Raw genomic sequence first — 25370 nt, 5'->3', positions numbered from 1 at the left:
AGCCTACATGCCCACATACACAACAAGCAAAATATGCTCAAAGCCCCGTAAAGCCTTATCTGAAAATTAAACAAAGATGCAAACGACAACGTTTACAAACACCGTTCTCTGCATTGTTATAACAGTGTATTGTTTTTGACAATATGTTTTGTATTTCTATACATTTTTTATACATTTTTTATACATCTATACATTTTTTATACATGTTTTATTTCATTTTATATCATGAGTTCATGATGTTTTCATTTCATACATTTGTTTAGTTTACATATAAATGTATTCATTCATTTATTTCATTTTTTTTTTTTGGGGGGGGGGGGGGTATTGTCGAATAGACTTCAAAAGATTAGCAGGCCATTTGAATGTCTCGAATCACACAGATGCTTGCTACCATTATAGTGACAGACATATCTATGCCACTGACACGTGGAGAATATTCTTTAGTATAATGCATATCCACACTCTCATCTATATATTATGTCGTACAGTTACGTTTCTATACAGTAGCCTAAACGTGTCAGAGCCTCTCTGAATCATAATCAGCATTGCATTTTGCAAGAATGAGGAAAAGCATTCTAATTGGTGATCCACTGGTTTGGGATCAGGCTACTAATACAGGAGGTGGAGCAGGCAGAGAAAGTCAAGCAGTCAGTCCTAACCCGTCTCTCCAACATGGGAACTTTTTTAGACCGTCTATGGATATTTTCTGGTTTATTATTAGCTTCTTCTGAAGTTCTTGGTAAGTATTTTCTTTTTCATTTAATAATTTGTATGTAATAAGTTTTCCTCTGCCATTCTAAAATACATTTTCTATTCTAGAACGCCGGCTAGAATTTTAATCATACTTTTGTTTTATCCTATGTTTTTAATAAGTAATACGTCTTAAGTTCCAGGAAAACTCACCAAACGATAGTTTTTTTTACGATTCTATTTGCTAAAACAATAAACTGTATGGCACTGTATTGCGCTACCGGAATGGAACATTGGGCATGTTGATTCCTTAGAAGGTATCGCTAATTCGCGAGACGTTGTGCCAGAGTGCGCTGATATTTGTACAGGCCACACCTTTGCATCATAAGATAACACTTTCACATAGTATTTATTTTGGCCTCCTGTTCTTATAGAAACAGTGCTATATAGACAAGCGATCACTTCAACATGCACAATAGCGAATAGCCTAATAATAATAATAATAGAAAAGGATATCTAACACATAATTAAACCTCAACACATCGAACAGACGCGTATACATCTCATTGAAAAAAAAATTATTTGACTGCAATCAGGTTTTAACCAACTGGTTAAAACCTGATTGCAGTCAAATAGATGTATACGCGTCTGTTCGATGTTTAACATCAGAGACTTATTGAGCAGCGTCAACATGACACAATGTAGCGTCGTACAGTGGTGGAAATTCCTGCAGCGTGTGCCTCTTTCACTAGCATCGAATTGCCTGCATGACAGCTGTTTTACAAAACACCGTGCGTGACAGCACAGGCTTGAGTAGCAAGCAGAATGGCGTAACAGAAGAGGAGAGAAGTAGAGCCTGCGGCAGAGAGGAAGCAGAGGAGGAGGAACCAGGAGAGAGAGAAATGAGAGTGTGTGGTAGAGATACGGAACCGTCTGTGGCCCAACTAACTACTGAAGTAGTGAGAAAAGTTGAAGAAGTGTCTTTAAATGCAGAGTCAGTATGGAGAAACGTCACAAGACACAATTACTGGGCAAAACAGCAAGTAGAATAACATTGTCAGAAACACTCAAAAGCTAATAAAGAATCAATCTAAAAGTCTCCATACAGCACATAGCATACATATGTGATTCCTATTCAAGTGTCCATAAATAGCTTCTTTGATTCCCACTACTGGACCCCCTACCGATTCACTCATGTTTATGTTGGTGTGTACTTCAGGCTCAAACATCTGCACGTCTCGAGGGGTGAGCACCTGCAGACAGTGTTTGGCTATCCACCCTAGCTGTGCTTGGTGCTTTAAGGAAGTAAGTATACCCCTGGGAGACTAAGTACAAAAAGTGCTGTAATTTATAAATGGTTCACCCTATATGGATGAAAATACCCTCAACTTAAAGGTGACATGCTGCACTTTAATACCATAGTCATTGCATCATTTCAAATCCAAAGTTCTGGAGTACAGAGTCAAAACAACAAAAAATGTGTCACTTGCCAAAAACTGTATTCATCTACTGAACCCACCTTCCATTGTATTGCATTTAGATGCACTTTTTTAACAAATTGATCACTCTCCCTTTACTGGTTGTCTCATTGGGAAGTGTTACTCTCACCAGTGTGTGTGTTGTCTTCCTGGGTTCAGGAGTTTGGCCAAGGGGGCTCCAGTGTGTCCCGTTGTGACCTGAAGCAGAACCTGTTGGATGGGGGGTGTACGAAGGGGGAGCTAGAGTTCCCCTTCAGTACCCTCAGTGTGCAAGAAAACACGCCCCTCAGTGACAAGGCATCAGGGGCTGCTGACGACGTCACCCAGATCAGACCCCAGAAACTCAGCCTCACTCTGAGACCAGGTACACTAACACAGCATAAGCTTACATACAAACACCCATATACACTGGCTTCACAACTCATCTAAAGTACATTGAAGTACATCTTTCGCCTCTCCTCTCTCACAAATTCAAACACCTCCTTTTAATCCTTTGTACCCTACCTGATTTTGACCTCTCTCTCACGCTCAGATGATGCCAGGCGTTTCACAGTGACAGTGAAGCAGGTGGAGGACTACCCAGTTGACCTGTACTATCTGATGGACCTCTCCTACTCCATGAAGGACGACTTGGCCCGCCTGCGCTCCCTGGGCAACCAGCTGGCTGCAGCCATGGGTCGCACCACCAGCAACCTGCGTATGGGCTTTGGGGCCTTTGTGGACAAGCCCCTGTCCCCATATATGTACACCTACCCTGAGGAAGCAATCAGTAACCCTTGCTATGGGTGAGTGGGGGGTGGAGGGGACAGAGAGGTGGAGGAGGAGGGAGAGGAGGAGGAGATTGTTCAGAGTGGAAGATTTTGATTCTGAAAAAGGTTGATATTCTGTGTTGAAGCTCAAACTTCCTCAGGATGTGTCTTTGTTAATAGCTGTCAAATCGTGTCTAACAGCAATGTATTTATCTTTCTTTCTCTGTCTCTCGCCACCTTTTTTGTCAATTTGCCTGTTTTCGGCATGGCACGGGGTGTGATGTGTAGGATCCAGACGCGGTGCCTGCCTCAGTTTGGCTACAAGCACGTGCTGTCTCTGACCAAGCAGGTGGAGCGCTTCACCGAGGAGGTGGCGAAGCAGCAGGTGTCTCGTAACAGAGACTCTCCAGAGGGAGGCTTCGACGCGGTCATACAGGCAGTGGTGTGCAAGGTGATACAGTTGAAGTCAGAAGTTTACATACACCTTAGCTAAATACATTTAAACTCAGTTTTTCACAATTCCTGACATTTAATCCTAGTAAAATGTTCCCTGTCTTAGGTCAGTTAGGATCACCACTTTATTTTAAGAATGTGAAATGTCAGAAAAATAGTAGAGAATGATTTAGTTCAGCTTTTATTTCTTTCATCACATTCCCAGTGGGTCAGAAGTTTACATACACTCAATTGGTATTTGGTAGCATTGCCTTTAAATGGTTAAACTTGGGTCAAACGTTTCAGGTAGCCATCCACAAGCATCCCACAATAAGTTGGGTGAATTTTGGACCATTCCTCCTGACAGAGCTGGTGTAACTGAGTCAGGTTTCTAGGCCTCCTTACTTGCACACACTTTTTCAGTTCTGCCCACACATTTTCTATAGGATTGAGGTCAGGGCTTTGTGATGGCCACTCCAATACCTTGGCTTTGTTGTCCTTAAGCCACTTTTCACAACTTTGGAAGTATGCTTGGGGTCATTGTCCATTTGGAAGACCCATTTGCGATCAAGCTTTAACTTCCTGACGGATGTCTTGAGATGTTGCTTCAATATATCCACATAATTTTCCGTCCTCATGATGCCATCTATTTTGTGAAGTGCACCAATCCCTCCTGCTGCAAAGCACTCCCACAACATGATGCTGCCACCCCCGTGCTTCAGGGTTGGAATGGTGTTCTTCAGCTTGCAAGCCTCCCCCTTTTCCCTCCAAACATAACGATGGTCATTATGGCCAAACAGTTCCATTTTTGTGCATTAGACCAGAGGACATTTCTCCAAAAAGTACGATCTTTGTCCCCATGTGCAGTTTCAAACCGTAGTCTGGATTTTTTATGGCGATTTTGGAGCAGTGGCTTCTTCCTTGCTGAACCAGACTTGTGGAGGTCTACAATTTTCTTTACGAGGTCTTGGCTGATTTCTTTTGATTATCCCATGATATCAAGCAAAGAGGCACTAAGTTTGAAGGTAGGCCTTGAAATACATCAACAGGTACACCTCCAATTGACTCAAATTATGTCAATTAGCCTATCAGAAGCTTCTAAAGCCATTACATCATTTTATGGAATTTTCCAAGCTGTTTAATGGCACAGTCAACTTAGTGTATGTAAACTTCTGACCCACTGGAATTGTGATACAGTGAATTATAAGTGAAATAATCTGTCTGTAAACAATTGTTGGAAAAATGACTTGTGTCAAGCACAAAGTAGATGTCCTAACCGACTTGCCAAAACTATAGTTTGTTAACAAGAAATGTGTGGAGTGGTTGAAAACAAGTTTTAATGACTCCAACATAAGTGTATGTAAACTTCTGACTTCAACTGTAAATACACACGCGTGTACGCACACACCTAGAGACATACAGACACACACACACACACTCAGTGGTTTAGAAAACAGCACGCAAACTTGAATTACATACCGTTTCTCTTCTCTCCTCTTCTTCCCCTCTCTCTCCCTCCCTCTGTCACTAGGACAAGATAGGCTGGCGTGGGGATGCCTCCCACCTGTTGGTGTTCACTACCGATGCTACGACACACATAGCCCTGGACGGCCGGCTGGCTGGTCTAGTGCAGCCCAATGATGGACATTGTCACATCGACAGAGACAACAACTATGACAAGTCGTCAACCCTGGTGAGTGGTGTGTGTCCGGGAGTTTGTGTTGGAGTTCTATTCGTCTGTTATCACAAGAGAAACGTAATGATAATGACGGTCTCCTCCTTCAGGACTACCCCTCTCTGGCTCTGATCACAGAGAAGATGTCTGAGAACAACATCAACCTCATTTTCGCTGTGACCAACAATGTGATGCCCCTCTACCAGGTGAGTACACCTGACTGTTACCAGAGTCACCGGGGTTACTAGGTGTAGGATTATGGTACAATACCGATTATGCCCCCTTGGAACCTCTTTCCTCAGAACTACAGCCAGCTGATTCCTGGCACCACAGTTGGAACGCTGTCGGATGACTCTGGGAATGTGATCCAACTCATCCTGGATGCTTACGAGGTAAGAGACAGCCGTATATGTGAGAGTTGGGTTTTGATTTCAATCACGCCCAGTCATGCCCACTTTACCATTAACGCGAGTTGGTAACACCGAGGGGAGAATTATCATACAGTGAGAAACAGCCGCGCTGAGTGTGCTCTATCCAATCGTAGCAGCAGAATCAGCCTACAGCCCGGCCATTTACAGACAACAGAACTACCCATTAGCATGCAGCGCCTCGTAGCCAATGTTATGTTGAAAGGACAGGAGCAAACATCACCAACACAACAGTCATAAAAAATACAGATACTCTAGAAGCAGGAAAGGCCTTGAGCTGGTCATGCTGCGTCATGCGCTGCTAAACCATTCGTCACGTACATTGGCTGTTTGAGATATTTCAAGAGGAACACACAACATTAGTGAACATAACGCTCCCACTTCAAACTCTCATTGCTTCTAGCATTTCTTAATGAGGACGTGGAAAGCGAGGCTAAAGGAGTGAGTTCAGCCCCCCTTAAATTCTCAAACAGTCTATTTGACTTCCCACGAGCCCATGCGTGACAGATAGAACGCTGTATATACACACTGTATCCATTTCCACAGAGACTAAGAGTAGAGGTTTTCTGAATCGTTTATGTTTCTGATTGAGTTCTTTCTGACCTCTGCCCATTGACCCCTGACCTGTGGAGTAGAGGATCCGTTCCAAGGTGGAATTGGAGTTGCTGGGTGTTCCAGAGGAGCTGGCTCTGTCCTTCAACGCCACCTGCCTCAACGGAGAGCTCATCCAGGGACTCAAGTCCTGCTCCGGGCTTAAGATCGGAGACACAGTCAGTACCTGTACCACTCACCATCTGGATGATAAATGCTGGCCTAGTGTCAGATCTTAGGTATAGGAATAATGCTCTGTTCTTACTGCACAGTTCAAATGTAACCTGCTGTATCACACACACCTTTCCCCCCCAGGTGTCGTTCAGTGTGGAGGCAAGGTTACGCGGCTGCCCTAAGGAGAAGAATCGTACCTTCACCATTAAACCTGTGGGCTTCAAGGACGCTCTGGAGGTTACGGTCCACTTCGCCTGCGGGTGTGACTGTGAGGCCACAGCCCAGCCCGAGAGCCCTCTCTGTAACCAGGGAAATGGGACCTACGAGTGTGGTGTGTGCCAGTGTCACCCGGGGCGCCTGGGAGACCGATGTGAGTGTGCCGACGGGGACTACAGGCCCTCAGACCAGGGCAACTGTAGCCCCAAACCTGATGACCCCATCTGCAGTGGGAGGGGCAACTGTGTGTGTGGCCAATGCTCCTGCCACACTAGTGGCTTTGGAAAGGTGTGGGGCAAGTACTGCGAATGTGACGACTTCAACTGCCTGCGCTTCAAAGGAGAGATCTGCTCAGGTGAGTGGATAGACCACTGTGGTGTCTGTCAAGGAGACAGCAATGTTGGTTTCTTTTTGTGTTTTTTTTTTTTACCCCTTTTTCCCCCCAATTTCGTGGTATCCAAATGGTAGTTATACAGTCTTTTCCCATCGCTGCAACTGCCATACGGACTTGGGAGAGGCGAAGGTCGAGAGCCGTGCATCCTCCGAAACACGACCCAGTCAAGCCGCACTGCTTCTTGACACAATGCCCGCTTAACCCGGAAGCCAGCCGCACCAATGTGTCGGAGGAAACATCGTACACCTGGCGACCGTGTCAGCGTGCATGCGCCCGGCCTGTCACAGGAGTCGCTAGAGCGTGATGGGACAAGGACATCCTGGCCGGCCAAAACCTCCCCTAACCCGGACGGCACTGGGCCAATTGTGCACCGCCTCATGGGTCTCCCGGTCGACAGAGCCTAGACTCGAACCAGAATCTCTAGTGGCACAGCTAGCACTGCGATGTAGTGCCTTAGACCCCTACATGTTCCTTTCTGCTGAGTTTTGAAGCTTAACTCATCAACACACGTTGTTTTTGTAACATTCCTTGTCTGTGTTTCCTTTAGGGTTAGGTTTTTTGGCAGACTTATGGTTTTAGCAGGATAGAGGGGGTTTCCATAGAACATGTCCACAATGCCTCAGTTGACCCTTATCCAGTACTTTCTCTTTTACGGTTAATTTAACCCAGTCGATGATTAGCTTGGCTTTAATCGTAGTTGATCCATTGTTACCACAGTTTCTTCGTTGTTCTTGCCACGGTATATGGCATTAACTATGTGAACCCTTTGGAAATACCTGGATTTCTGCATAAAATGGTCATACAATTTGATCAGATCTTCATCTAGGTCACAACAATAGACAAACACAGTCTGATTAAACTAATAACACACAAACAATTATACATTTTCATGTCTTTATTGAACACACCGTGTAAACATTCACAGTGCAGGTTGGAAAAAGAATGTGACCCCTGGATTTAATAACTGGTTGTCCCTCCGTTGGCAGAAATAACCTCAACCGAACTTTTTCTGTGGTTGTGGATCAGACCTGCACAACGGTCAGGAGGAATTTTGGACCGTTCCTCTTTACAAAACTGTTTCAGTTCAGCAATATTCTTGGGATGTCTGATGTGACCTACTCTCTTGGGTTATGCCACAGCATCTCAAATCGGGTTGAGGTCAGTACTGGGCCACTCCAGAAGGCGTATTTTCTTCTGTTGAAGCCATTCTACTGTTGATTTACTTCTGTGTTTTGGGTCGTTGTCCTGTTGCGTCACCCAACTTCTGTTGAGCTTCAATTACCGGACAGATAGCCTAACATTCTCCTGCAAAATGTCTTGATAAACTTGCGAATTCATTTTTCCGTTGATGATAACAAGCTGTCCAGGCCCCGAGGCAGCAAAGCAGCCCCAAACCATGATGCTCCCTCCACCATACTTTACAGTTGGGTGTTGGTGTAATGTGACTTTTCTTTTGCCACACATAGTGTTGTGTGTTCCTTCCAAACAACTCAACTGTAGTCTAATTTGTCCACAGAATACTTTGCCAGTAGTGCTGTGGAACATCCAGGTGCACTTTTGCAAACTTCAGACGTGCATGAATGTTTTTTTTGGGCAGCAGTGGCTTCTTCCGTGGTGTCCTGCCATGAACACCATTCTTGTTTAGTGTTTTACGTATCGTAGTGTTATGGTGAGTGAATGAGGACCCAAAAGCGAACTAACTTAAACAGAGCTTCTTTAATAACCAAACATAGGTAGGCTCAGATAGACCGGCAGATTCCGACAGGACAGGACAAGGTTACAGCAAACATGACGATAGTCTGGCTCAGGCATGAAACACAAACAAACAAGAATCCGACAAGGACAGGAGCAGAAACAGAGAGAGATATTGGGACCTAATCAGAGGGAAAAAGGGAACAGGTGGGGAACGGGGTGAATGGGTAGTTAGAGGAGACAAGGGACAGCTGGGGGAAAGCGGGGGAGAAAAGGTAACCTAACACGACCAGCAGAGGGAGACAGGGTGAAGGGAAAGGACAGAGACAAGACAACATGACAGTACATGACAGTACCCCCCCACTCACCGAGCGCCTCCTGGCGCACTCGAGGAGGAAACCTGGCGGCAACGGAGGAAATCATCAATCAGCGCACGGTCCAGCACGTCCCGAGAGGGAACCCAACTCCTCTCCTCAGGACCGTACCCCTCCCAGTCAACTAGGTACTGATGACCACGGCCCCGAGGACGCATGTCCAAGATTTTACGGACCCTGTAGATAGGTGCGCCCTCGACAAGGATGGGGGGGGGGGGGGAAGACGAGCGGGGGCGCGAAGAACGGGCTTAACACAGGAGACATGGAAGACCGGGTGGACGCGACGAAGATATCGCGGAAGAAGAAGTCGCACTGCGACAGGATTAATGACCTGAGAGATACGGAATGGACCAATGAACCGCGGGGTCAACTTGCGAGAAGCCGTCTTAAGGGGAAGGTTCTGAGTGGAGAGCCAAACTCTCTGACCGCGACAATATCTAGGGCTCTTAGTTCTACGCTTATTAGCAGCTCTCACAGTCTGCGCCCTATAACGGCAAAGTGCAGACCTGACCCTCTTCCAGGTGCGCTCGCAACGTTGGACAAAAGCCTGAGCGGAGGGGACGCTGGACTCGGCGAACTGAGATGAGAACAACGGAGGCTGGTACCCGAGGCTACTCTGAAAAGGAGATAGCCCGGTCGCAGACGAAGGAAGCGAGTTGTGGGCGTATTCTGCCCAGGGGAGCTGTTCTGACCAAGACGCAGGGTTGCGAAAAGAAAGACTGCGTAAGATGCGACCAATAGTCTGATTGGCCCGTTCTGCTTGACCGTTAGACTGGGGGTGAAAGCCGGAAGAGAGACTGACGGAAGCCCCAATCAAACGGCAAAACTCCCTCCAAAATTGAGACGTGAATTGCGGACCTCTGTCCGAAACGACGTCTGACGGAAGGCCATGAATTCTGAAAACATTCTCGATGATGATTTGTGCCGTCTCTTTAGCAGAAGGAAGCTTAGCAAGGGGAATGAAATGAGCCGCCTTAGAGAACCTATCGACAACCGTAAGAATAACAGTCTTCCCCGCTGACGAAGGCAGTCCGGTGACAAAATCTAAGGCGATGTGAGACCACGGTCGAGAGGGAATAGGAAGCGGCCTGAGACGGCCGGCAGGAGGAGAGTTACCGGACTTAGTCTGCGCGCAGACCGAACAAGCAGCCACGAAACGACGCGTGTCATGCTCCCGGGTGGGCCACCAGAAACGCTGGCGAATGGAAGCAAGCGTACCCCGAACGCCAGGGTGGCCGGCTAACTTGGCAGAGTGAGCCCACTGAAGAACGGCCAGACGAGTAGGAACGGGAACGAAAAGAAGGTTCCTAGGACAAGCGCGCGGCGACGGAGTTTGAGTGAGTGCTTGCTTTACCTGCCTCTCAATTCCCCAGACAGTCAACCCGACAACACGCCCCTCAGGGAGAATCCCCTCGGGGTCAGTGGAGGCTACTGAAGAACTGAAGAGACGAGACAAAGCATCAGGCTTGGTGTTCTTAGAGCCCGGACGATAAGAAATCACGAACTCGAAACGAGCGAAAAACAGCGCCCAACGCGCCTGACGCGCATTAAGTCGTTTGGCAGAACGGATGTACTCAAGGTTCCTATGGTCAGTCCAAACGACAAAAGGAACGGTCGCCCCCTCCAACCACTGTCGCCATTCGCCTAGGGCTAACCGGATGGCAAGCAGTTCGCGGTTACCCACATCATAGTTACGTTCCGACGGCGACAGGCGATGAGAAAAATACGCGCATGGGTGGACCTTGTCGTCAGAGAGGGAGCGCTGAGAAAGGATGGCTCCCACTCCCACCTCTGACGCGTCAACCTCGACAACGAACTGTCTAGAGACGTCAGGTGTAACAAGGATAGGAGCGGATGTAAAACGATTCTTGAGGAGATCAAAAGCTCCCTGGGCGGAAACGGACCACTTAAAGCACGTCTTGACAGAAGTAAGGGCTGTGAGAGGAGCTGCCACCTGACCGAAATTACGGATGAAACGACGATAGAAGTTCGCGAAGCCGAGAAAGCGCTGCAGCTCGACGCGTGACTTAGGGACGGGCCAATCAATGACAGCTTGGACCTTAGCGGGATCCATCTTAATGCCTTCAGCGGAAATAACAGAACCGAGAAATGTGACGGAGGAGGCATGAAAAGTGCACTTCTCAGCCTTCACAAAAAGACAATTCTCTAAAAGGCGCTGGAGGACACGTCGAACGTGCTGAACATGAATCTGGAGTGACGGTGAAAAAATCAGGATATCGTCAAGGTAAACGAAAACAAAGATGTTCAGCATGTCTCTCAGGACATCATTGACTAATGCCTGAAAGACAGCTGGAGCGTTAGCGAGGCCGAAAGGAAGAACCCGGTATTCAAAGTGCCCTAACGGAGTGTTAAACGCCGTCTTCCACTCGTCCCCCTCCCTGATGCGCACGAGATGGTAAGCGTTACGAAGGTCCAACTTAGTGAAAAACCTGGCTCCCTGCAGGATCTCGAAGGCTGAAGACATAAGAGGAAGCGGATAACGATTCTTCACTGTTATGTCATTCAGCCCTCGATAATCTATGCAGGGGCGCAGAGACCCGTCCTTCTTCTTGACAAAAAAAAACCCCGCTCCGGCGGGAGAGGAGGAGGGGACTATGGTACCGGCGTCAAGAGCTACAGACAAATAATCTTCGAGAGCCTTACGTTCGGGAGCCGACAGAGAGTATAGTCTACCCCGGGGGGGGGTGGTTCCCGGAAGGAGATCAATACTACAATCATACGACCGGTGTGGAGGAAGAGAGGTGGCCCTGGACCGACTGAACACCGTGCGCAGATCGTGATATTCCTCCGGCACCCCTGTCAAATCACCAGGCTCCTCCTGTGAAGAAGAGACAGAGGAAACAGGAGGGATAGCAGACATTAAACATTTCACATGACAAGAGACGTTCCAGGAGAGGATAGAATTACTAGACCAATTAATGGAAGGATTATGACAAACTAGCCAGGGATGGCCCAAAACAACAGGTGTAAAAGGTGAACGAAAAATTTAAAAAGAAATGGTTTCACTATGATTACCAGAAACAGTGAGGGTTAAAGGTAGCGTCTCACGCTGAATCCTGGGGAGAGGACTACCATCCAGGGCGAACAAGGCCGTGGGCTCCTTTAACTGTCTGAGAGGAATGTCATGTTCCCGAGCCCAGGTCTCGTCCATAAAACAGCCCTCCGCCCCAGAGTCTATTAAGGCACTGCAGGAAGCTGACGAACCGGTCCAGCGTAGATGGACCGACAAGGTAGTGCAGGATCTTGAAGGAGAGACAGGAGTAGTAGCGCTCACCAGTAGCCCTCCGCTTACTGACGAGCTCTGGCCTTTTACTGGACATGAAGTGACAAAATGACCAGCGGAACCGCAATAGAGACAGAGGCGGTTGGTGATTCTCCGTTCCCTCTCCTCAGTCGAGATGCGGATACCTCCCAGCTGCATGGACTCAGCACCCGAGCCGGCAGAGGAAGATGGTAGTGATGCGGAGAGGGAGGCGACGGAGAGCGCGAGCTCCTTTCCACGAGCTCGGTGACGAAGATCAACCCGTCGCTCAATGCGAATAGCGAGTTCAATCAAGGAATCCACGCTGGAAGGAACCTCCCGGGAGAGAATCTCATCCTTTACCTCTGCGCGGAAACCCTCCAGAAGACGAGCGAGCAAGGCCGGCTCGTTCCAGCCACTGGAGACAGCAAGAGTGCGAAACTCAATAGAGTAGTCTGTTATGGATCGATTGCCTTGACATAGGGAAGACAGGGCCCTGGAAGCCTCCTCCCCAAAAACAGATCGATCAAAAACCCGTATCATCTCCTCCTTAAAGTCTTGATACTGGTTAGTACACTCAGCCCTTGCCTCCCAGATTGCCGTGCCCCACTCACGAGCCCGTCCAATAAGGAGAGATATGACGTAGGCGACACGAGCAGTGCTCCTGGAGTAAGTGTTGGGCTGGAGAGAAAACACAATATCACACTGGGTGAGGAACGAGCGGCATTCAGTGGGCTCCCCAGAGTAACACGGCGGGTTATTGATTCTGGGCTCCGGAGATTCGAAAGCCCTGGAAGTGGCCGGTGGATCGAGGCGGAGATGGTGAACCTGTTCTGTGAGGTTGGAGACTTGGGTGGCCAGGGTCTCAACGGCATGTCGAGCAGCAGACAATTCCTGCTTGTGTCTGCCTAGCATCGCTCCCTGGATCTCGACGGCTGAGTGGAGAGGATCCGAAGTCGCTGGGTCCATTCTTGGTCGGATTCTTCTGTTATGGTGAGTGAATGAGGACCCAAAAGCGAACTAACTTAAACAGAGCTTCTTTAATAACCAAACATAGGTAGGCTCAGATAGACCGGCAGATTCCGACAGGACAGGACAAGGTTACAGCAAACATGACGATAGTCTGGCTCAGGCATGAAACACAAACAAACAAGAATCCGACAAGGACAGGAGCAGAAACAGAGAGAGATATTGGGACCTAATCAGAGGGAAAAAGGGAACAGGTGGGGAACGGGGTGAATGGGTAGTTAGAGGAGACAAGGGACAGCTGGGGGAAAGCGGGGGAGAAAAGGTAACCTAACACGACCAGCAGAGGGAGACAGGGTGAAGGGAAAGGACAGAGACAAGACAACATGACAGTACATGACACGTAGACTCGTCAACAGAGATGTTAGCATGTTCCAGAGATTTCTGTAAGTCTTTAGCTGACACTCTAGGATTCTTCTTAACCTCATTGAGCATTTTGTGCTGTGCTCTGGCAGTCATCTTTGCAGGATGGCCACTCCTAGGGAGAGTAGCAACGGTGCTGAACTTTCTCCATTTATAGACAACTTGTCTTACTGTGGACTGATGAACATCAAGGCTTTTAGAGATACTTTCCAGCTTTATGCAGTCAACAATTCTTAATCTTAGGTCTTCTGAGATCTATTTTGTTTGAGGCATGGTTCACATCAGGCAATGCTTCTTGTGAATAGCAAACTTAAATTTTGTGAGTGTTTTTATAGGGCAGGGCAGCTCTAACCAACATCTCCAATCTCGTCTCATTGATTGGACTCCAGGTTAGCTGACTCCTGACTCCAATTAGCTTTTGGAGAAGTCATTGGCCTAGGGGTTCACATATTTTTTCCAACCTACACTGTGAATGATTAAATTATGTATTCAATATAGACAAGAAAAATACAATAATTTGTGTGTTATCAGTTTAAGCACCCTATGTTTATCTATTGTTGTGACTTAGATGAAGATCAGGTCAAATTTGATGACCAATTTGTGCAGAAATCCAGGTAATTCCAAAGGGTTCACATACTTTTTCTTGCCACTGTAAATAGTAGATAAATACCGGCTTAAACCAGGCTGTAAAATAAGGTGTTACCCCACATTCTTATTATATGCCATATATTGAACGTTGTTGGCTTTGAAATAGACCAAGACTACACAATGTTATGTAGAAATAAACAGAGAATGCAGTGGTTCACCATTGGTCAATGTCTTTGACCTTTAACATTTGCTCAAATCCACTATGCTTACTGTACTGTAGCTCCAATTGATATAGCTCGTCTGCTCTTACACTTAGATTGTATTATGAAGGTGAAAACATTCGAAGGAAACGGAACACGTTTACAATATACTTACTCACGAGAAGTTATTCAGATTATTCAAATCAAAACCACATCTTCTCCCATGATCATTTTAGCATAGTAAACAAGCTCACAGCACTCACTGATTCTATCAATCTTCTAACCACTCTTGGGAATGAAGTATGAGGTGTCATCGCTGATCATCTCTCCCTACTGCATGCCTGCACAAGCACACCCGTTGCAAAATCAAAGTAGAAGCATTGTAATAAGTCCTGTCATTGGATAATTGAATGTTGCTGCGTAGCAGATGAGTCATGGTGCCGTTGCTGCGTTTATATACAGTGACATTCAAGAGTTTGGACACACCTACTCATTCCAGGGTTTTTCTTTATTTTTTAAAACTATTTTCTACATTGTAGAATAATAGTGAAGACATCAAAACTATGAAATAACACACATGGAATCATGTAGTAACCAAAAAAAAGTGTTTGAGATTTGAATTTGAGATTCTTCAAAGTAGAGACCCTTTGTCTTCATGACAGCTTAGCACACTCTTGGAATTCTCTCAACCAGCTTCATGAGGTAGTCACCTGGAATGAATTTAAATTAAACAGGTGTGCCATATTAAAAGTTAATTTGTGGAATTTCTTTCCTTCTTAATGAGTTTGAGCCAATCAGTTGTGTTGTGACAAGGTAGGGGTGGTATACAGAAGATAGCCCTATTTGCGTAAAAGACCAAGTCCGTATTATGGCAAGAACAGCTCAAATAATAGAAACCTCTGCTGCAGAAAATAAGTCCAATATAGTTAACTGCATCTCAGATTGCAGCTCAAGTAACAGGCACATCTCAACATCAACTGTTCAGAGGAGACTGCATGAATCAGGCCTTCATGGTCGAATTGCTGCAAAGATACACTACTAAAGGACACCAATAAGAAGAAGAGACTTGCTTGGGCCACGAAACACGAGCAATGGACATTAGACCGGGGGAAATCTGTCCTTTGGTCTGATGAGTCCAAATGTGAGATTTTTGGTACCAACCACCATGTCTTTGTGAGACGCAGAGTAGGTGAACTGATGATCTCCGCATGTGTGGTTCCCACCGTGAAGCATGGAGGAGGTGTTAGGGTACTTTGCTGGTGACACTGTCTGATTTATTTAGAATTCAAGGCAAACTTAACCAGCATGGCTACCACAGCATTCTGCAGCTATACGCCATCCCATCTGGTTTGCGCTTAGTGGGACTATCATTTGTTTTTCAACAGGACAATGACCCAACATACCTCCAGGCTGTGTAAGGGCTATTTGACCAAGAAGGAGAGTGATGGAGTGCTGCATCAGATGACCTGGCCTACACAATCACCCGACCTCAACCCAATTGAGATGGTTCGGGATGAGTTGGACCACAGAGTGATGGAAAAGCAGCCAACAAGTGCTCAGCATTGTGGGAACTCCTTAAAGACTGTTGGAAAAGCATTCCAGGTGAAGCTGGTTGAGGGAATGCCAAAAGTGTGCAAAGCTGTCATCCAGTCAAATGGTGACTACATTGAAGAATCTCAAATATAAAATATATTTTGATTTGTTTAACACTTTCTTTGGTTACTACATATGTTATTTCATGTCTCATTTCACGTCTTATTCTACAATGTAGAAAATAGCAAAAAATAGACCCTTGAATGAGTAGGTGTGTCCAAACTTTTGACTGGTACGGTATGTGTTGGCTGTAGCTATAACTCTGTGTTTTAACCACAGCCGTTCCCTTAGGGATATGACTGAGCTTTATTAGACAACCGGGACTTGGCTTATGGTAACAGCGGTTAAAGTCAGATTGGCCAATCGCTGTTGTAATCTCTGAAAGAATGAGAGGCACTGGATACCTGTAGAGAGGTTATGTCTGTTACTCTTTCAGGGAAAGAGCTATGTAGTCTATTATCGTCATTTGACTGAAAATGCACTGTTTGATTCCCTCCATAAGACCTTTGTTGTCAAATAGATGGTTGCCATTAGTTCCCAGCGTAGCCCTGAGTCTTTTCGACCTAGGAATGAGGATGTTCCCATGGTCAACCGCCTCACATGTTTGTTTTCACGTTGTCCAGACTTTTCCTCACCCCTCTCTCCCCTCACCCAGCCATAGCATGCCTCCACAGGGATTTAGACGGGAAGGCAGGGGGGGTCTGAGTCATGTGAGACAGCATCTCTTAACCTAAGCAGTCTGGCCCTTTGGGAAGGCACTATAAAAAGGGCCCGTGGGCTGAACAAGAAGGGTAATGTGCACCGGAATCATTTTTTAAAATTCAACGTATCTAAGGCAACCAGCTGCAAAAGGATTGTGAGTTTGCTCAATATTTGGGCATATAGCTGAACCAACATACATTCTATTCTACTTTATCTGCATATTTCCCCAGTGTAAAATGAAACTCTTCCCGACAGTATATTACATATATCATCAGGCCTTTCTTTGAGGGCCTAGTTACACCCTAACGCAGTCATCTAAAACCCCTGGTGTACAGGCCACATCATGCCTGCAAGTCACATTTTAATGTGTAATTTCTATTGGAATCCATCTAGAGTGAGGATATCCAACAATTGGAACTTTCAATCACCCACAACCTGCATTGAGAATGACTGACAGGGGTAGAAAATATTGATTATTGAGACTACCTAAATAGCCATCTCAGTAACGGGTACAAAAAAGTCCAACTACAAACAGATTGGATTAGTTTTGAAAAATGAATGTTTTTTTTTTATGTTTGTGTAGCATAAGATTAATCAACCAATCATTGTACATGCAAAAACATAGATATTGAAACAAACAATTCTGAAAAGCAACCTGCAATAGAGCATGCTGGGAAATATAATAACGATGGGTGTGGTTTTTAGCAAACATATTTGTAATTTTACTCCAAAGGAAAACATGAACTTGGAATTCGTCTCAACAAGTTCATATACATTCAGCTCAATGTGAGCAAAGTTTGTTGAATGAACAAACCTTCACACATTAGCTACATTTATTTTCCTTCAATTCACAAAATAATGCTGATTGAGCAATTGGTTAAGTTGGCTTTTTTGAGTGAAATGTACGCTGTGTGTGAAATGTTATGTATGGTGCTTGGGGCGAAGTCAGGACTTGGGAGTGGGTTATATTTGGTTAAAACAGTAATTACTGTCTTAACTCAGCATTATCTATGGTTTCGTCAGTGGAAAATATGTTGTTTGTGGGATTGTGGTCTTAGTCATTGAGATGTACTCTTGTCTATGGTTGGCACAGAAATGTAACAGTCCAGAACTCCATATTTAGTGAGTAGAGCACAGTGAAGGAGACTCAACTTAGTCAGCCTGTGTCTCTGGAGTCTTGTTGCCATTATGTCATTGCTGTGTGATGAACAGTATAGTATAAGAGTCCCTGGGCCCAGCTCAATTTGAGTCTCCCCCATCCCGTCCTCCCAACCCCAGGCCCTCCCACATCCCCCGGAGGGCGTGTATTTTTCCCTCTGCTCTGGAGCTGGGGTTGGAGCTGGGGCTGGGGTTGGGGTTGGGGTTGGGGCTGGGGCTGGGGCTGGAGCTGGGGCTGGAGCTGGGGCTGGGGCTGGGGTTGGGGCTAGGGTTGGGGCTGGAGCTGGGGCTGGGGTTGAGAGGGGAGCTGGGGCTGGAGCTGGGGCTGTGGAGCAGGAGTCAGCAAGCACATCCCCAGGGCACACAAACAGGCAAGAGAGAACAAGAAAGTTAGCATTCCTCTGGCACCCTGCCCTCTCTCTTTCTATCCTCTCTTTCTCCCTCTTTTAAAGTTAACCTCCATCACAAATACTCCCACTCATCTCCCCTCTTTTTTTTATTTTGTATTATTCTCTCATCGGTGTGTTTACAGTACCCCCTCTCGCTCTCTCGTGCTCTTTTTCTCTCCCTCTCTCTCTCTCTTTCTTTATATTTATGTCTCTGACTTCCTCCACCGCTTCGCTCTCATTCTCTCTGTCCTCCCTCCTCCATGTTTATGTGTCTCTGTAGTTCATGTTTACGACTTGATAAATTGGAGGATTAGAGTGCCATCTCAGACCGAGGCAGATTATTTAGATATGCATACCAAATGGCACCCTATTCCCTGTATAGTGCACTACTTCTGACCAGGGCCCATAGGGCTCATGTCAAAAGTAGTGCACTGTGTAGGGAATAGGGTGGTCATTTGGGATGTATGCCTAGAAACTCCTTCCCATGTCTCTGACTAGACCCTACAACAAGTACAGTAGAGAGAACAAGGCACAAGCATGAACTCACTGTACGGATGAGGTAGAGTATAAGGAGCATTAGCCAAACTCTAGAACGTTTTTAAGAGAGGAAAACCGGGACTTTCTTTACTATGTGTTGAATGTGTCCCATTCAGTTGGGTTCGTGCTCTGTTTGTGGGATACATACTGTAAAACGTTAACCAGTTCAACTCAGACAGATCATGTGCCTGCAAGACAGTAAAGCAACTTTTTATACCTATAGCTGCCTCTTTCATTACAAACACACACACACTCACTTATCTCACAGTGATGACAGAGTCAGATAGGGCGTGGGAACTGGGGAATTTAGCTGACGGAGGTGGTTTCACCTGAAAACAACAATGCCCATGTCTCTGAGGGCCTGTTTTCACAGTTTACAGACCTCTGTTCAGTTTCCAGCGGTCACTCTAACCCAGCTGAGCTCTGAGACAGTGACTCAGTTTGTCTCTGCTCTTCGTCATTCATTGCCCAGCCCTGTTGCATTAACCTTCAGCCGGTATGTCTGTCTGAGGGCAATCATACAATCATTTCTCAATTTTGCTGGCTGGTCTGAGATATATTGTGGAGGCTCCAGGGAGTGGTCATCACATCCCAGGGATTGTCCCAGTGTTGGGAGGGGATGAGTGGGATGATTTCCAGTTTGCTTCATTAAGAAGGGCGCTTATCCTGCCATTGTCTGCACTGTCTGGTCATGATTTGATGACTTAATGTTCTGGGAATTATTACTCAATATGGACTCATCACACATGTGCCTGCCCGCCTGCCCATGCTCTCAATACACTCATGAATACAGAGACAAACACATGCAGAATTGCTGACAATTACACTGAACAAAAATGGAAACACAACATGCAACAATTTCAAAGATTTGACTGAGTTACAGTTCATATGAGGAAATCAGTCAATTGAAATGAATTCATTAGAACCTCATCTATGGATTTCACATGACTGAGAATACAGATATGCATCTGTTGGTCACAAGACACCTTAAAAACAATGGGCCTCGGGATCTCGTCACGTTATTTCTGTGCATTAAAATTGACATTGATTGTGTTCATTGTCCGTAGTTTATGCCTGCCCATGTCCTAATTCCATCATCACCATTGGGCACTCTTTTCACAATGTTGACACCGCTCACCCACTGTAGAATAACTATCTTCAAAGTAATTACTCGGGACGTCGGGTTTGAAATGAAAGCTTCTTCTAGTAATACTACTTGTTCACGTTACATTTAACAACTTCAGATTCTACAAAACAATAAAAGAAAGTTGCTAGCGAAACTCAGGATAATCACTTGTCACTTGTACATAACTGGCGCGTTCTCTCTCTACTTCCTGTCACAAGGCATTCTGGAACTTGCCGTCAATGGCGTAATCCAATACTAACCAATACAACAGAAATATCTACGTAGTTCTCTCAATCTCCAACACATGAATTCTAATACAATTCCATATGTAAATAACTCTAAAGAAAATATCTTTAGATCCAGCTTAGTTAATTAACTGTAAACATTAACTCTGTAACCCATTACAACACCCACACAACGCCATACACGTAGTCTGCGGCTGGACGTACTGCCAAATTCTCCAAAACAACATTGGAGACGGCTTATGGTAGACATTCCTGTAGTCAGCATGCCAATTGTACGCTCCCTCAAAACTTGAGACATCTGTGATATTGTGTTGAGTGAAAAACTGCACATTTTAGAGTGGCCTTTTATTGTCCCCAGACAAGGTGCACCTGTGTAATCGTCATGCTGTTTAATTAGCTTCTTGATATGCCACACCTGTCAAGTGGATGGATTATCTTGGCAAAGGAGAAATGCTCACTTACAGGGATGTTAACACATTTGTGCACAACATTTGAGAGAAATAAGCTTTTTGTGCATATGGAACATTTCTGGGATCTTTTATTTCAGCTCATGAAACGTGGGACCAACACTTTACATGTTGGGTTTCTATTTTAGTTAAGTATAGATACAATCTGGCAAAAACACGTGCACAACCACTCACATACACAGTGCTTAGAAATCCAAAACATTCCAGGCCAGGGTTGTAATTGCACTCATGGGTTTGTCCAGTACTGATAAGGTGATGTACAAAATATACATTATTACTGTCTCTAAGTTAGACATAAAATGTCCATATAAAATGGCCCATCCTCACTCTCTGTGTCTCTGCCAGGCCATGGGAAATGTGACTGTGGCTTCTGCAAGTGTGGCTCTGACTGGATGGGGGAGAACTGTAACTGCACAACCCGGACAGACACCTGCATGTCCAGCATGGGCCTGCTGTGCAGCGGCCGGGGCCAGTGTGTGTGTGGGGCCTGTGAGTGCACCCAGCCAGGGGCCTACGGGGCCACTTGTGAGAGGTGTCCAACCTGCCCTGATGCCTGCAGCATCAAGAAGTGAGTAAATACAGGGGGCAGTATAACTGCCTACACACAGATACTGTATGAGTAGATGTGATAGGGGTGATGAGGAAATGGTGATGCAATAAGGAAGAGGAGGAAAAGGAGGATGATTCTGATGAAGTTGGTGATGATGATGATGATGATGATGCATTAACATTGTGTTGTATCTGCAGGGAATGTGTTGAATGTAAGCACTTCAAGAGAGGCCGTCTCTTTGAGGAGAAAAGCTGTGGCCGAATCTGCAGGGATGAAATTCAGAAGGTGGAAGAACTAGGTAAGAACTATTACACAATGTTCCCTTGTTGTGAGTTCAACATGCTCTCCAAGCAACAGGTTGCATTATTTACAGTGCGTGTTAAAGTTCTTGATGTTCTCACATATTCCTATGATGTGAGTGGCAGGTAGACTGGTGGGCTGGGCCAGTACCTGGAAGGTTGCTGGTTTGAATCACTGAGCCGACTACGTGAGATATTTGTCAATGTGCCCTTGAGCAAAGCACTTAACCCTAATTGTTCCTTTAAGTAGTTCAAAACATGTGATATAAACTGGGTGTTAACAACCCACATTGAGGCCCCAATTTCTCTACAGTATCAGAGCTTGTTCTCCCTGAGGAAACTCTGCAGTTTCAGGGTGGATATGACGCTGATGACCATTCTCTAGAGCTCATTCATTGAATTCCACTTTAACATTCAGTATGATCTGCTGATTCGGTAATCTAAACCTAAAGAACCAGAACAGGCTGAGTAACATTGTGAAACCAGGCAGCAGGATCCTTGGTATGAACTTACAGTAACTGACCTTTCTCGCCAGCAACATACATGAATCATACGCAAGGAGCCATCCATTCTGAGACTCCTAGCATCCCCCGTTTGATACATTTCTGTGTGATTCCCTTAGAGCGCAGATACAGGCTCCAAAGGTTTAAAACTAATAGATCAAAACTCTCCTTCATCCCAGCTGCTATTAGCTCTCTCAATATGCGGTAGGACTGTGCCGTTTTGGCACAGACTGGTTTATTCATCCCTGGTTTAGAGGTCTAATTCCTGTGGACACTGCTGTTTATATTGTATTTGTTTGTCTGTATATTTAATGTTATGTGTCCATTGATTTCACTATGTGCTGCGAAATAAATATAATTAACCTCCGGCTCCTCATCTCCTCTCTCGCTCTCCTTATCCTCCACTTGGATCTAACTCTCTTTCACCCCAGTCTTCTATGAGAAGAATGCTGTGAACTGCACCTATAAGGATGAGAATGACTGTGTAGAGCGCTTCCAGTACTACGAGGATGCCAGCGGAAAGTCCATCCTGTATGTCATGGAGCCTGGTGAGTGTGTCCATCCGTGTGAATGGGTCGGAGTTCTGTGCTCGTATGTACAGCATATGATATGCGTTTGGTAGGGTCTGGATGAGAGTGAATTCCTTTAGTTATCTAGAGAATAATTGTGTGTGTAGAAATAATGTGCATTACTATGTGTGCATAGGACTAAAGCCGGGAGCTGTAGGAGGAGTCGATTTTTTTCTCCCTGGATAAGAATAGTGTGTTCCTGGGTGCCATGTCAGTCTTTGTCTTTGTGGCTGGGAGGCACCACTAGAGAGTAGAGCAGGTACAGAGAGGGCAGAATGGTTCTCTAAAGCTGATAATAGCACTCAGCCCTGCCACTCCTGGTAGTCTTCTCCCCTCTGACACGCACCCAAGAGGAACAAAGACAAACCCAAAGCAAGAGTGAGGTGCATTAATGCTAGTCCCCTACACAAATATCATATTGCCGACACAAATATCCTCTCTCTTCTCTCTCCTCCTGTTTTCTTCTCTCTCTTTCAGACTGCCCTAAAGGGCCTGATATCCTGGTGGTTCTCATGGCGGTGGCGGGGGCCATCTTGTTTCTGGGTCTGGCTGGCCTGCTCATCTGGAAGCTGCTGGTCACCATCCACGACCGCCGAGAGTTCGCCAAGTTTGAGGAGGAGAGGGCCAAGGCCAAGTGGGATACGGTGAGTCCGACTAAGCTTTTAAGACAAAGCTGCCATCTGATGGAGAAAATATGACTGGCAAGAATATTTATCCATGTCAAGATGACATGTCCTCTATTTGTTTCTATTTTCCAGGCTAACAACCCCTTGTACAAAGGAGCCACCACCACTTTCACCAATGTGACCTACCGTGGGAACTCTTGAGGGACTCTTGACCAATCACAATCAGCAAAACTCAGGGGTTTATAAGAGAGATGCAATGTAGTGACACAGAGGGGGTTGGTGAGGCGGACCCTCTCCACCGTTGTGATAAAGTGTGCTAACTCTACTGTCAGTGAAATACGTTTGTTGATATTACACTGTAGTGATGGTATTCTATATATCATGTAAAAACCAAAGCATTAAAACTGCCTTATCCAACATTTCGGTATCCGTCCAAATTATGGCAGGGCCTCCAGGACTCCTATTTCACCCACAAAGTGTGACGTCATTCCCAGAATAAGGCCAGGTATAGTTCAGAGACCCCAAACCAAACTTTAAAGACAAAGACTGTTATGCTCTGTTGTTGTTTCATGAAATTGCACTGCACACACCACTGCACACTCCACTGCACATACCACTCACTGCACACTTGCCCACAGGCCTCTTTCACAAACAAACTGGTTGTAGTATGTTATTATGGAACCTAACTGCTTGCTTCTACTGCCATGGTTTACTTGCGTTATGACACTAAACTCAGGTATTCACACTGTATTACAAAAAGGTCAAAGCCAATACCTGTAATAAACAGCCACATGGGATGTCATGAGTGAATTATGTTTTAGTTAATGGTGCTGGTGCCCAATTTATGCTGTATGTTAAAATATGTCAATGTTACATTTAATGTGTTTTGGGAATGAGTGGCTTTTTGGTTAGATTATTGGTTTTACTATGTTGATTTTTAAAAAGTGAAATCACTCATCCATTTTTCTGTCTTTTTTTTTTAGCAATTTCACTCTGCTAAGAAACATTTTTGAAAAAATGATCTGCTTTTGCGTTTTGCTTTTATATATAACATCATGTTTGTAATTGAATGAGTATCAATAACACATTGTGCAAACCAGTACAAACACGATTTGCCATGGATAAAGATACGGAGATTTCTGCGCATGTGCAGGATTTCCACTCCGCTGCCTTTGTAGCTGTTGCTCAGCGCTCGGTTGCCGCTTCACCCACCCGTAACATGAGCATCTCGTAATTATATACAGATCTCCGGTTTCAGACAATTGCGAATTAAAAAGTTTAATTGGCAGGTGTACAGTGCACTGCTAAGATGCTGGCTAACCCCTAAAGTACATTGGTGTTTTGCCAAAAGTATATAACTACCCCTGTCTAAATAAAATAATTAAAAAAACTTTACCAGAGAGCTTTATTGTTTCAAATCACACGTGCATAGGCCTATGGCTATTTGGGAAGCCAGCAATTTGGGCAGTGCTTGTGGCAATAGGCATAGCTAATTATTGAGTTGCAGCTGCTAGTAAAAAGCATTTCAAATGTGTGAAGATAATGTGTCTCGACTATAATTTAAAATGGAATCTAGGATTCCCACAAGCCACACAATACTTGTCTGAAGGCAGCCCAGACATTTAAAAACAAACTTTGTTTAGATTTTTTCAACATCTGTTTTTCCAGGTATGAATCTGTTATTCAATGCGTTTCAATGGGCCAATAACAATAGCAGGCCAAATTAGAATCAAATCAAATTTTATTTGTCACATACACATGGTTAGCAGATGTTAATGCGAGTGTAGCGAAATGCTTGTGCTTCTAGTTCCGACAATGCAGTAATAACCAACGAGTAATCTAGCTAACAATTCCAAAACTACTACCTTATACACACAAGTGTAAAGGGATAAAGAATATGTACATAAAGATATATGAGTGAGTGATGGTACAGAGCGGCATAGGCAAGATGCAGTAGATGGTATCGAGTACAGTATATACATAAGAGATGAGTATGTAAACAAAGTGGCATAGTTTAAAGTGGCTAGTGATACATGTATTACATAAAGATGCAGTAGATGATATAGAGTACAGTATATACGTATACATATGAGATAAATAATGTAGGGTATGTAAACATTATATTAAGTAGCATTGTTTAAAGTGGCTAGTGATATATTTTACATCAATTCCCATTATTAAAGTAGCTGGAGTTGAGTCAGTGTGTTGGCAGCAGCCACTCAATGTTAGTGGTGGCTGTTTAACAGTCTGATGGCCTTGAGATAGAAGCTGTTT

At 45.2% G+C, this 25370-nt stretch overlaps 1 protein-coding gene across 1 annotated transcript; it reads left to right on the top strand.

Annotated features, from left to right (window-relative positions):
- Positions 1 to 500: 500 nt before the first annotated feature.
- On the top strand, positions 501 to 24053 carry LOC110486231 (integrin beta-3). The gene is made up of 15 exons (XM_021557675.3): positions 501 to 739; positions 1910 to 1995; positions 2328 to 2532; positions 2701 to 2953; positions 3206 to 3368; positions 4881 to 5042; positions 5135 to 5230; positions 5327 to 5416; positions 6088 to 6222; positions 6359 to 6788; positions 20895 to 21117; positions 21297 to 21397; positions 22333 to 22449; positions 22948 to 23114; positions 23229 to 24053. The coding sequence occupies exons 1-15, from the start codon at positions 673 to 675 to the stop codon at positions 23295 to 23297; spliced, it is 2364 nt and encodes a 787-aa protein (XP_021413350.2). The 5' UTR covers positions 501 to 672; the 3' UTR covers positions 23298 to 24053.
- Positions 24054 to 25370: the final 1317 nt, after the last annotated feature.

The sequence above is a fragment of the Oncorhynchus mykiss genome, chromosome 13 (assembly GCF_057628025.1).
Source record: "Oncorhynchus mykiss isolate SJ-2025 chromosome 13, ASM5762802v1, whole genome shotgun sequence".
NCBI lineage: Eukaryota > Metazoa > Chordata > Actinopteri > Salmoniformes > Salmonidae > Oncorhynchus > Oncorhynchus mykiss.
This window is presented reverse-complemented; position numbering and strand designations above follow the sequence as displayed.

Excerpts from the sequence above, each read along its gene's own strand:
- LOC110486231 (XM_021557675.3), top strand. The coding sequence starts at position 673 with ATGGGAACTTTTTTAGACCGTCTATGGATATTTTCTGGTTTATTATTA. Across the intron at positions 740-1,909 it reads AGCTTCTTCTGAAGTTCTTG|GCTCAAACATCTGCACGTCT; the intron begins GTAAGTATTTTC and ends TGTGTACTTCAG. Across the intron at positions 1,996-2,327 it reads GTGCTTGGTGCTTTAAGGAA|GAGTTTGGCCAAGGGGGCTC; the intron begins GTAAGTATACCC and ends TCCTGGGTTCAG.